The sequence below is a fragment of the Neovison vison genome, chromosome 1, assembly GCF_020171115.1.
Source record: "Neovison vison isolate M4711 chromosome 1, ASM_NN_V1, whole genome shotgun sequence".
NCBI lineage: Eukaryota > Metazoa > Chordata > Mammalia > Carnivora > Mustelidae > Neogale > Neogale vison.
The window spans coordinates 29,407,590-29,421,141 of NC_058091.1; the positions used below are offsets into that span (position 1 = coordinate 29,407,590).

Sequence of the window (13,552 nt, forward strand, 5' to 3'; positions counted from 1 at the left end):
AGAACAAAGTACCTTTTTATAAACAGCCTTTTATAATTTAACCATAAATTTTCACTTCTTCAGATCTGTAATGCAATTACTAAAATAATTTCTTCAAAGTGGATAATAAAGTACACAACTAACATTTAAGGTAAACCCTCATAATAGGTGCGATAACTCTTATGAAGGAGTATGTTTTCCTCCCTACTCCAGTCATAGTCACTTCTTCAAATTTGCTTTATCTGCTAATTTTAAATGCATTAGTCTTAGATCTTGGCTAATGAAATCTTTTGAGTAGTTGGTCAGAAATATCACTTTATTGAACTTTATCTAAATATTAAAAGATTAATTTAAAAAAAATAGCAGCAGGGCACCTGGGTGGCTCAGTGGGTTAAAGCCTCTGCCTTTGTCTCAGGTCATGATCCTAGGGTCCTGGGATCAAGTAAGTCTCCCATCAGTCTCTCTGCTCAGAGGGGAGCCTGCTCCCCACCCCCACCCCCGCCTGCCCACTCCTGCCTCTCTGCCTACTTGTGATCTCCGTCTGTCGAATAAATAAATAAAATCTTTTAAAAAAAAAAAAAAGTAGCAGCAAAACTAAAAATAAATTCAACTTGGGAGAACTGAGACTAAAAAAAGAAATTCATAGTTACATATAAACCCTTAAGACATATTGCATGTATTATGTCATTTTCTAAGAAGTATAGCCTTTGACTTTTAACATTAATATTATAAATTTTAAATAATTATGAAAGTATTTTTGCATGCACTTCTGAGCAGGCATTATTTTCTATTATTATATACTATCAGATGCAGCTAATATTTTACTCATAAAGGAAACTAAATGGTTAAATATTTTAATTTTGCAAATTTATACACAGTTTTATTAGTCATGCAACACAAATGCATCTAATCATCAAGAATTGATATAAAATAATTTTTTACATCAAAATGAGTCAGGAAACAGGAGCATTACACTGTATTCTTGTCTCAAGGAGATGTAATCTTAGTAGTACTTTAAATGCAGCTACTGGCTAATGGATCAGGTTAGCTTGGTTATCTATGAAATAATGTACCTACTGTGGGTTAAGAAAAAAAAATTAGATGAGTATACTGTATGTGCATTTGCAAAAGCTAGTTATTTTCTCAGAATCTCTCTTGGATGGGATTTGAGAAGGCCTAAATGCATTAGGTAGATGGAGAAGCTGGGTTATGGTTACATGCACAGAGGCACCCATGCAAGCGACTTTGCCAGCGAGAGCTGTCACCCCCAGCAAAGAGTGGGACATGGTGCCCAAGGGAAATAGCAGGCTGAATCGTATACCTTGCTGCATGAGAGCTCCAACTCCAAACCAGAAACTATTTAGCAAGGTAAAATTGTTTTCCACCACGTCTGAGTCAGGATTGCAAGGGTGTGGATTATACCACTCATAGGGACTAAACCTGTGGTAATTGACAGAAGAAAAGAATATATTTAAATGGCAGTGAGAAGAAATTCTACCCAGCATTTTCGCTGCAAAAGAAACAGAAAGACAGGTAAGATTAAGTAGAAACCAGAAATAAACATTTCTACAGTACAGTTTCATAAGCATGACAGCAAGTGTGAAGTTCTAAAGATCTCTGTCCTTACCAGCTAATTTCCATACTAAGATGATAAACTGCATTTCTTTACAATATACTATCTGTGAGAGGAAAATATGTTTATCAGTAAACCAAAATTATTTTTTTTAAAACAGGTTTTTTTTTAAGTACAGAATAAAAATAAAAAGTCTAAAGAATCATTAAAGAAGAACACAAACTTAGTTATGAAATAAATATTTTTAAAACTGTGGAAAAATTGGGAGACAAACCATAAGTGACTCTTAATCTCACAAAACAAACTGAGGGTAGCTGGGGGGAGGGGGGTTGGTAGAAGGGGGGTGGGGTTATGGACATTGGGGAGGGTATGTGCTTTGGTGAGTGCTGTGAAGTGTGCAAACCTGGCGATTCACAGACCTGTACCCCTGGGGATAAAAATACATGTTTATAAAAAATAAAAAATTTTAAAAAAATGTGGAAAAATTGTTAAAGACAGAAGAAACAATACAAAATCAGCTTAAGATTTTTTTTTAGGATATAACAGAAGCTACCAAAGTGAGAGAGTTTAAAATAATCAGTGAATAATTATATATCTAAGAAAATAGTACTATGGATTTACATCTTCCTGTTTTAACAAACTCAACTCTAAACAGAAAACCAAATCAGAGTGAACTGCATTCTAATACATGCTTCTGACATAATTATACGTTTTCTGAGCGTATGGAAATATGCATAATATCAAAGCAGTGTTAGAAGCAGGAATACACTTTGAGGCTGAATGGTCTCCACTTATTATTTGGTTTCAAGTTTATAATTCATTTGAATCACTGTTTTAAGACAAGAAAATCAAATCAATTTTTGAGGCTAGTTCTAGATGGATTTAGAAATATTGGTAACATCTCTCAAATCAAACTGCATAACTGCTAAATTGTACACATAAAGTAATTTATTCTAATTATAATCCAGATATATTTATTAATTAATGGTACTATCAAAAAATATCACCACCATAATTAAAAATACTTAGTCTAATTGCTAAACTAACAAAATATTTTCCCTAATATCTCAAAATTTAAAGCCACTCTTTTATAAACCAAATTAGTGTGTGTGCTCTTTATGAAAGCATTAAAAAATCTTACATTCAATCAAAGTTATTTGAATAATGTATCTGTCACTTCAGAGAGCCCAATTTTCTTCACAATAATCTTTCTGACGTATTAAAATTCAGAGGATCAAACAAACCATTTTCATCTTTCTAATGCAATTTTAGAACACCCTTGTTTTAATAGCCTACCCTTGACAAACAAAGAAATGTTTTGTTTGGTTCTCTAAGTTAAACTGACACACTGAACAGAAAGGTTGATTGGATAGTAATTAAACGTTCTGATCTGATTTGTTGTGTCTGACACAACAGGAGAGCTAGCTTTGGTTGTAGACATTTTATTTTTATTTAAATTCCCTTACTATTTTTACCCTAGTGAAAATAATTATATACATCTTTAAAAGTAGTTCCAAGTATCAGAATGTTAGCCATCAATCCTCACACAATGTCTTCTTTCAAATATTACCCTGTTTAATTAACTATCGAAAGACTGCATTGTTTATCAGGGACAATGCAATCTTGCCGTATCACCCAGCTCCATGCCCTTGACAATCTGCCTAAACTCCCTGTACTACTTCCTTACCTGAAAAAGAAAGACAGTAGTAAGACCCAACTTTTCTAAGTGTTGTAAGGACTGCATAAGTTAATAGTGCTGGTAGAGAGCAATCATTCAATAGTTTGACACAACAATATTGTGGAATATTGTTAAATGTTGTGACTTTGCCTGTAGTTATAGACTCATACTCCTACTTTTATTTCTTAATAATTAAACCATTCTTTCCCTACTCCGGCAAGTGTATTAGCATAAACACAGAGTTGGTCTTTAAAAGCTGGGTTTACTTTTTTCACGTGGCAGATCATAGAAACTGATAGCACACAATAGGACTGATTGACATCGCTAGTTTTCGTAGAATTCCATGAGCCACTGAGTTTGATAGAAGTGCTTCAAGGGAGTCCATGAAAGGACAGACGAGAGATGGGGTGGTAAGGATTGGGGAAGTGGAAATATAAATATGCAACACTCTGTCCTCCCATCCCAAATTCATATATGTATTTTTTAATTTTGAGAAGGAAAGAGGAAGGCAGGTGGGAAGGAAGGGAAGAGAAAAAGGAGGAAGGAGAAAATAAAAGGAGTTAGGGAGAAGGAATCTTGAAATGATGGCACTGATTTCAAAGGACTAATATCTACCTCAGTGATCTTGCATAATTTATTTGAAAGGGGGGAAATGTATGGTAAACTAATACTTTAATTTGAATTATGTGCACTTCTCACATCCTCCACTTCCTTCCTCTGCTTTTTCTGTTAGGATGGACAAAGTCTCCAAAAGATGCAAATCTAGCCAAGAAAAACTGCTGTCTAACTTGAATTTATAATTTGCTCCTCATGGTGACCCCCAGGAAGCTTTTCCTCAGTCTCCATTTAACTCATTAGCATATCCTAATGGTGGATCCCAATGTACATTACTCCTTTCCTCCTTAAATCCCTAATTCTAAACAACACCCTCAGTCCCAAACACAAACATACACACACACACACACACACCCACACACACTCATACTCACTCCCTCACTGGCCTTGCACTGTTTAGTCTGGGGTCAGCTTTATCTCCTTCACATTTAAGTAACACAGCTCTGATTCTAGTTTCATTCTCTATTATTTTCTCAACGAAATTACCTCTTGCCTCAAAGAGTAAATGCCGTGCTCAACTCTATCCTCTCTATTTCCAACAGGTCTTCTTTCAGTATATGTCCCTACTTCCCAACTCCTTCAGATTCAATTTTAAAAATTCTATCGGCACCCATAATATTTTTTTCTGCTCATTAAATAATTTCAGTCCCCATAAGTCCATATATTTAACTCTAATCAGTCTCTTGACCTGATGTGAATTCCCAATGGCCTGAGAGTAGACTTTTCAATATTAATATGCCCGATGTGAACGTGCAATCTTTCTCCCAATCCTGCCCTCTTACTGTCTTTTCAATCTCTGTCAATAGCATCACCTGCCAGCATTCCTCAGTTAAACTGCAGTGGTCCTCTCGAGAGCTCTTAGCTCACTAGGCTTCACACTTTTTAAGTCAACATCAGTTCTTTACATTCCTTTGCCCTACAACCCCGACCTCCAAACATTTGTCAGATTATATGAGTCTGCCTCCAGAACGTCCCTTTCATTTCTTGACTCCCCTTTCCCTGTTCATTTCCACTGCCATGAAGGCTAGTTCAATCCTCATATCTTATAGCAGTCATCTCCTAGCTGGTCTTCCCACTTCTCATTCTGAATTTATCATCTCGACATAATGCTTCCCAGTTACTTTTCATGTAGAATAATTCTCATAGTGCCACATCTCTATTAAAAACAAATTTTCAATCATGCCAAGTATATATACAAAATATTTAGACTTTTAAACATGGAATTCAAGATCCTCTATACCATGCCCCAAAATACCACTCCATGATTATGTTCCATTACTTCTCCTAACCCTTGCACTACTGGCCACTTTACAGGAAAAAAATAAAATAAAATAAAGTCTTATATTGATTTTTTAAACAATTTCTTTGCTCATATTGTCCTTCAGCCTATAATTCCCTACTCTCCACTCCATAGATATTTAAATCCTGTACCAACCCTTCAATTCCAACACAGGACCACCACCTAGTTGTAGTTTTCTTGATTTTTTCATGGAGGCTATCTAAAGTGGAGACCTATATGACTGTCTCTAGGATTCACCATCCTGCCTTGGTTTTAGCAGGAATATTGCTGTCCTCCTAATAAAACTATACCTCTTATTTTCCCTTGAATGCAATGGAATTTGAGGCACTGTGATTTGAGCAGAAGTAGTGTGTACAACTTCTCAAAATACTCCATAAGGATAGTTGCCCTGGACTTTCTTTTCCCTCTCCATCTTTTAGGAGATGGTGATGACTATAGATGTATTAGTAGCCCCATGTGGAGATTGATAGAGCTGTTCCACCAGCCTTTGACCGTACTCCTCTGGATGGTGAAGTAAGAGAGTGACATGTTTTCTGATTCAAAGCACTAGGGTTTTTTGTTTTGTTTTGTTTTTATTTTTGTTTTGGCTATCTTCATTAAAGAAGCTTAGCCAGTATTTGAATGACTTAGGTTACTCTTTTCTTCTTATCTACAACACTAAGAGCATCGAGTCATACTTATCATAGCTTGGCTTCTTCACTACAAATGAGTGCACATGTATCTCCCTTCTTTTATTAGGCTGTAAATGAATACATCCAAATACAGTTTCTGACTTATCTCGTGTATCTTACAATATCTAGCATAAGATTTTAAACCTAGTTTGTATATAAAGCATTTGAATTTTTCTGATACTCCTACTTCTTTTTCAGTTTCTGGCCATACATATATAAAATGATAATTCTACTTCTCCATACCTAATTCCTCCATAACCAAGCTTCCATCTCTGTAAAAAAACTTGTTTTTAAACACATTGCATTTTTTAAATGCCATCTTTTCATTATTTTGCAGGTTCTAATAAAATTATAATTAAACACAAGCCCTATGATACCTTCCTTTTTATCTTCTGCGACATGCACTCAGGCTTCTCTACCCTATGCCTCACTAACAGGAGATCCCTTTGGGCTATGTTTTGGCTCTCAGATCTTTCCTCTCCTTTTTTTGTTTTTGTTTTTGTTTTTGTTTTTCTTTAAGATTTTATTTATTTATTTGACAGACAGAGATCAGAAGTAGGCAGAGGAGCAGGCAGAGAGAGGAGGAAGCAGACTCCCTGCTGAGCAGAGAGCCTAATGCGGGGCTCGATCCCAGGACCCTGGGATCATGACCTGAGCCGAAGGCAGAGGCTTTAACCCACTGAGCCACCCAGGCACCCGTCCTCCCCTTTTGATGACCCAGCACACTCATGGCTTTAGCCTTTGTGCTGATAATTCCAAGACCCTCTCAATTTATAGCTATCAATTCTTTTCAAAGTCTTTCAATCCATTTTTGCATATTCCTACTTAGGCAGCTCACCATTACCTCATTCTTCAAAGTCTTAAACACTGAACCTAAACATCTCCCATACTAGCTGTCCTTCCCAATGTCTTCATTTCTAAAATAACATGTCACTTCTCTAAGTTCTAGAGGCCTAACATTTATTTCCATTTTCTTTTCATCTCCTTCCTTAAGTACAAACAAATATGATATGCATAAGCCATTGTTTGATGATGCCTCTTTGCTTTGTCCCATCAACTTCCAGTGCATTTTCATCTCAGTTCTGAATCATCTGTTTCCAGAATCAATTTCTACTTGGTTCCCCCTTTTTTTTCCATTTTGTCTTGCAAACTATCTTCATATTTAGGTTTGTACCATGCAACTTCTCCTCTCTAGAACCAATCAATTTCTTTTAGCTATTGAACTGGTTTAATATTCTATGCTTCTGGGTTTCCATATTCTATAAGATACTGGCCAATTGGTTTAATATGTCTTTGCTTATGTTCCTAAGTGAGAAGTCATCTTCTCTTCAGTTGTTTCACCCAACAAGTGTAGCTACTGTCCTACACCTTCCTAAAATTCCATAGTGTTTACTTTTCCTCAAAGCTTTCTTTGTTTCAAATCTCTATATACGATCTACTGCTTTGGGCTCTATAATTGATATTTTATGTACCAATTTTGTATTCCCAAAGTTTTACGAAGTCCTTGAGATAATAATAATGTCATTATTATTATCATTATTAATATATTTTTATTACTTCTTTTGCCTAAAAATCACATAATAAAATGACTACATGTTTGGGGACTAGAGGACTTAAGCTAGAAAACTTAAGCTACAAAACACATTATGTTTTGTACTTGGTGACAGATAGCTAATCTAATTCTGGAATTTTTTGTCACTTTCCACTTCAGCCATGCTGAACTCTCATTCTTACTTAAATGGGCTGTAGAATTTCTCAGCATACTGATCATGCCAGGTTAGTGCTAATCCAGGTTAGCATGGAACCACTGGTATGTTGAGCACTTACTTGAGAAGCAGAGCACAGGAGTGGGTGTTATAACCAACTCCAGCATAAAAGCACATAGCTGGAAATGTGAGAGTATTTCTAGAAATTGGATCTAAATGGACTGAGAGTCACAAGGGTAACTACTTCTAGAAGAAGAAGGTACTACTAATTTAATTCAGGAATGTCCTGAAAAGAGCTAGCTATAAGAGCTATCATACTTGGGTAGAAAAGTAGATTAAAGTCCAGAAGGAGAAAGGATAAAGTATGCATGTTCTGCTAAAATTATACCATTTTGATGGCATCATTTGTGGGAGCAGACATAAAGTGGGAACTTCTCAAGCCTTTAAAAAAACAGGTTGCTTTCTTCTAAAAGAAGTTTTAAAACAAGGCATGAAAAGACCAGTGGAGGTACTCCAGGTAAGGCAAGTTTAAATAATTGCCTATTGAAAATGAGGCATACAGTTAAAAATTACTCTATTTCCTTATGTTTGTGTCATACTTGCCAATTATATAAAAAAAAAGTTATATATCCTATATGCAGCTATATAGGATCTATATAGGATCTAATTTTGACCTGCAACAAATAACCCAAGATAAGCACAATACTGTTATTATTAAAAACTGAGATTGAGTGAAATTCAGATGATTCTGGAATCTGCTCAATTTCATAGAAGGTTGGAGCCAGGTGTGCAATGAGTTGTCTTGCAAGCAAATCCCTGCTCTCTTATTGCTACCCATTTCAGTCAGCATTCAGTCTTATCATCTTCCATTAAAAAAAAGAAGAAAGAAAAGGGAATTTCTATGATCTAATTCAGGTCCTAGTGATAGAAGAATATTATTTCTAGTTTGCCTGTTCTCTGATCAATGAGGAATTGCTTGACTCTCATGCAGAATAAAACAGACTCTTTGTTTTTAGCACACTTAGCTCCAAAGAGTTAAATTTTGCACATTGAAAGCATTTAAAAATTAAGATTTGGTCATTAAAAATTAAGATTTGATGTCATTGGAGCACAAAAAAATATATTTATAAATTTTCAACAAAAGATCATGTTTTGGTTAACAATGTATTAACTATTGGGATGCCCGGGTGGCTCAGTTGGTTAAGCAGCTGCCTTCGCCTCAGGTCATGGTCCCAGGTTCTGGGATCGAGCCTAGCATCAGGCTCCCTGCTCAGTGGAGTACCTGCTTCTCCCTCTCCCACTCCCCTGCTTGTGTTCCCTTTTTCACTGTTTCTCTCTCTGTCAAATAAATAAGTAAAATCTTTGAAAAAAATGTGTTACGTGCCATCTGATTTCTATTCAGAAATATTGCAAAATTAATGTTATTCTTCTTTTTACCACCATACCAAGCCTAGTAATATAAACATTTAAATGTCAAAATCAAATAATATATGCATAGATATAAAATCCTTAAAGAATGTTCAAATTTATCTGAAGTCTGAACTATTTTTACACTATTATCTTTTTTTTTTTTTTTAAAGATTTTATTTATTTATTTGAGAGAGATAGACAGTGAGAGAGAGCATGAGTGAGGAGAAGGTCAGAGAGCGAAGCAGACTTCCCATGGAGCTGGGAGCCTGATGTGGGACTCGATCCCGGGACTCCAGGATCACGCCCTGAGCCGGAGGCAGTCGTCCAACCAACTGCGCCACCCAGGCGTCCCTACACTATTATCTTTGCTCTATATTTTTCCATTGCCACTTCAATTCTAACTATTTTGCACATGGAATATAATATTGCTTCTCTTACACTGTCTCTTCTCTTACACTGTCAGGAAAAGTTATCTTTTTGAATCCATGAAAGAGGCTAAAAAGCAAGAGTGTCAGCAATTTTTGGGAACCATCACAGTATCTTTGAGATGAAATAAATCAAGTTAAACGAATTTAACTCAACATATTGGAAAAAGAAAAAAAAACTCAGGTAGACTGTTTTTCAAAACTGTTCATTTTTAATTATCTCTGATTTCAGAAAAGGAAATATCAAGAAGTAACCTTAAAATATTTTTATGTGCCTATTAAAAATAATAATCAAAGATAATGCCATATGACTTTGGGAAATGCACCATGTCAGACACAGTGTTGTTCAGTTCTCTTCCTAACACCTGTATAAGACACAGGAGTTCATGATGAGAAATTTCTGTAAAAATGCCCTGGCAATTCCAAAGCTTAGTCTGTCCAATTATCTTATGTGATGTTACTCAAGGTCTAAGAAATGCAGACATTTCCTCCAGTCCTTTTACTCAATAGCAAACAAAATAGTACTGTTTTCAGCAGCATGTTTCAGCAATATACAAAACCTGACTCTTAGCAATTATTTTATGGGTATGCTCTACTTATATTCAGCAAGTATCATCTAACTTTTAGTTTTTCTACGTTTGATTGATTTTTACTTTCTGAATCTACACTACCCAACAGACCACTTTTAGTGCATAATTAATGCTAACAGCTGTTCTTAGGCAGAAACTTAGTATTATGATCATTTCAATTAGTTTCTCTAATTTAAGTAACAATTTTTTTTTCAGAAATAAAGATGGTTGATATTCTGTGGCATTTGATATTATATATTTTATGTTGCTTGTTATCAATAAAAGCATATATCTCAAAATAATTTCAATTGTTTTGTAAGTTAAATTCACTTTCCTTAAAAAGTAATTAATTGTCTGAGCATCAGAATATAAGTCACACCAGCCCACACTAGAATTCTTTTAATTGAGCATATATTAAGTACTTTGAGAATTGACTTCTAAGAAAAAGAATTCCCTAGGTATAGTTAATTTTAATTACCTTCCAAATCATTAATGAGCAGGATATTAGTTAAGGTTGTATTGTGTTTTCTATGCTCAAATGTAAAAGGCTTCATAATGTAAAAATAATGTGGTGAGATTTTGAAGGTGGATGAAGTTTAACTGTGGTTAAGAAAGAAATGAAAGGAACAAAACATTTGGAAAAACTGTTATATAAACTAGGAAATAATACACAAGTTTGCAATTTAGAAAGATAAATTTTTTAAAAGAACAAGCATAATTGAACATAAATATATTTAGTTCAATTAAATAGAGTTCAAAGCTTAAAAATAATCTATCATACCCTCATGACCCCACTTGATAAGAGTAGATAAACTCCAATGCACTGTATTAGCTAGTTATCACTATATCAAAAAATGTCCAAATAGAGTAACCATTGAAAAAAATTTCATTGAGAGAAATAACATGACTTCACACTCCAAATCAAAGTAACGCTAATACTGAAAGAACTACGATGGCATCAATAGATTCTTCATGCTGTTATCATTCTTCATATCACTGTAAAACTAGTTCTGTGCTCTTTTTTTAGTAGAGTCTCTAGCTGACATTTAATTAACTTGAACATTTTTGTATCTGAATCTCACTAGTGCCCCCATCCTATATTCTCAGCTCCCTACAAGAGTTTCCACCTAGATGGACAGCCAAACCTCAAACTCAGCATGACCAAAACCAAATTGGCCATCCACCCCATATCAAACTGACCCCATGTCTACACATGACCGATTTCGCAGATAATGTAGGCATTTTCTGACAATTGAGATGAGAATTCTTGAAGTCACCTGTCCTCCCTCTCCTTCAATGTCAGCGAGGTTCATTATATTTTTTCCTCAAAATAGTCATTGGATTTGCCTTTAAATTCTCACTTTACTATCCTCTATTACTGTAATTTTAGCTTGGGCTCTGTTTACCTCTAACTCAACAAGTCTCTTTGCCTTTTGATTCTCCCAACCTCATCTCTTTCATCCATCCTACATGTAATTATTGGGTAAATCTTCCCCTACTGTAATGCTGTTTATTCCTTCATTAAGTACCTATAAGAAAATAGCATTTCTTTCCACTAGACTATAACCTCTTCTGCCCAATCTTCAAAGCTTTAGAAAGCTGAGTCATCTCACCATGTTTCCTACTGTGCCCCCCCAAATCTTCTAATTTATGCTAATAGACCATTAAATATCTCTTACATGATATTCATATTAACATTTCCATACTTTTGCTAATGCTGTTCTTTATAGCTAAAATATTCTTTATTACAGTATATTAATTAATATCTTACTATATTTTAAAGCATAATTTGCCTATTGGATGATAAGCCCTTTGACAGGAAGGAATATGACATGCTTATTTTAATCTCCTCCACCCAAAATGCTCTCTCCATTTTCCTCTACTTAATATAATTCCCGTCATCTTTTACAGACAAATTCAGTTATTGGGATAATAGACTTTTTTAAAGGAAACAAGTATGTCATTTTAATTTTATATCTCCTTAGCAGTAGAATAATACTGGAAATAGAATAAGCACTCAATAAACACTACCATTTTATTGGCTCTATATATAGAGAAAAAAAAATCCTTTAGCACTTTGTTCATTGTTATTCGAATGTGTGATATAACTGGATGCAGAAGATATAGTACAGAGTTTCTTCCTTAGTGAATAATTAGCATAACAATGCTTCTCAATTAATAGCAGAAGGAAATTTCTTAGTTACAACTAAGGTATAAAGGTATTCTGGAGTTTACAAAACAGTTGCTAAGAATTATCTGGTATTCAATCTCCATGTTATCAAGCAAGTGCAATGTAGTAATATTGATGGCTAGTAGCAAACTTTGGACAAACAGAATTTGTCTTAATTCCATTTACTCTGCCCACCTGTGTCTTTTGTGACATGCTTCCGGAGCAGGTTTGCTTCACATTTAAATTACTTAATGGAATTATTCCTACTGCCTTAAACCCAGAGATAATAATAAGTAATATGTATTCTCCTTTTTATTCAGTTAACTTTTTCTCTGAACAATAAGCAAAACACTAGAATGACTAAGTTTATGCATGCAAAAAAATGAGTAAACTTTAAAAAAAAGGAAAAGAGCTATTACTCTCATTATAAGCTTGAGTTTCCTCAAAAGAGTGCTTGATGGGACTTAAGATATGACTTGTTTTGAAACACTACCTCATAAAACTCATTTTCTCTTAAAAGTAAAGAATAATGAGACCTCCAGACAGCTGCTACATGGCTAGCCCAGTAGAAACAGCACACCAAAAAAGTGGGCACGAGATGTTTTTTATTGACACAAGGGAAAACAACATGAAACCAGAGGAGGTAGCTCAGAAATACTAAGAAACCATAGATCTCTTCAGGAAGCTGAAGTCTAGGCACAATAACCCTCCCTCCCCTGTTAGCAGGATTTTTGGCTATGAATGAAAGCACTGCTTTTAAATGTGCACAGAAAGAAGTCTTTAGCCATTATTCAGCCTTTTCAAGCACAGCTTTCCCACCACTGGTGATCATTGTTGATAACATAATCCTTGAGCATGACTTAAAAGAGATTCATGTAAATACTGAGTGCTGACAGGGAGGTAAGATTGAAACTGGGAATCCCTTCTGCACTTAGCAATTCTAAGTACTCGGAGCTAAAAATATTTATTTAGAAAGCTTTTTTTTTTTTTTTTTTTTTGCTGCCTTGAAAATGACTTAAAAAAAAAAAAAAGATCCTAAACTTTCTCTGATTATCTTATATAAGGTTACCTTTTTGTTTTATTTGCTTGGCACTTTTTGAAATAATGCTTCAGGATAGTTGTGCAAGCTAGGAGGATGCCCAATGGAGAATGTAACCGATTACTGTCTTGGTAAAGCAGATTACGTAGTTTTGTCTATGGTGCCCTCTGTTTCCCTCCCTTTCTCTCTCTCTCTCATTCTCTTTCTAATTGTGTAATAAGACAAGTCAGTTTGCCTCGCTCATTTCTCTTGTACTCAATTAAATGTTCTCAAGTTCTCTCTACTTCCTGAATGTCATGATTTCTAAATATGGAACAAAGAATGCTTTGTGAAAAGCTTGGATGGGACCATTGTTTGTGCTCCTTTTGATATCAGATTCTGAAGAATAAGGAGTTCCATTGGGTTAGACTCAAGATA

The 13,552-nt window shown here is 34.9% G+C and overlaps 1 protein-coding gene across 4 annotated transcripts in view; it reads right to left on the minus strand.

Annotated features, from left to right (window-relative positions):
- GRIK2 (glutamate ionotropic receptor kainate type subunit 2) overlaps positions 1-13,552 on the minus strand; it is a 641,671-nt gene that overhangs the window by 124,808 nt on the left and 503,311 nt on the right. For all 4 annotated transcript variants that reach the window (XM_044244958.1, XM_044244987.1, XM_044244968.1 and 1 more), the window contains exon 12: positions 1,301-1,419. In XM_044244958.1, the coding sequence (XP_044100893.1) occupies positions 1,301-1,419 (119 nt within the window). The remainder of the gene's footprint in view (positions 1-1,300; positions 1,420-13,552) is intronic.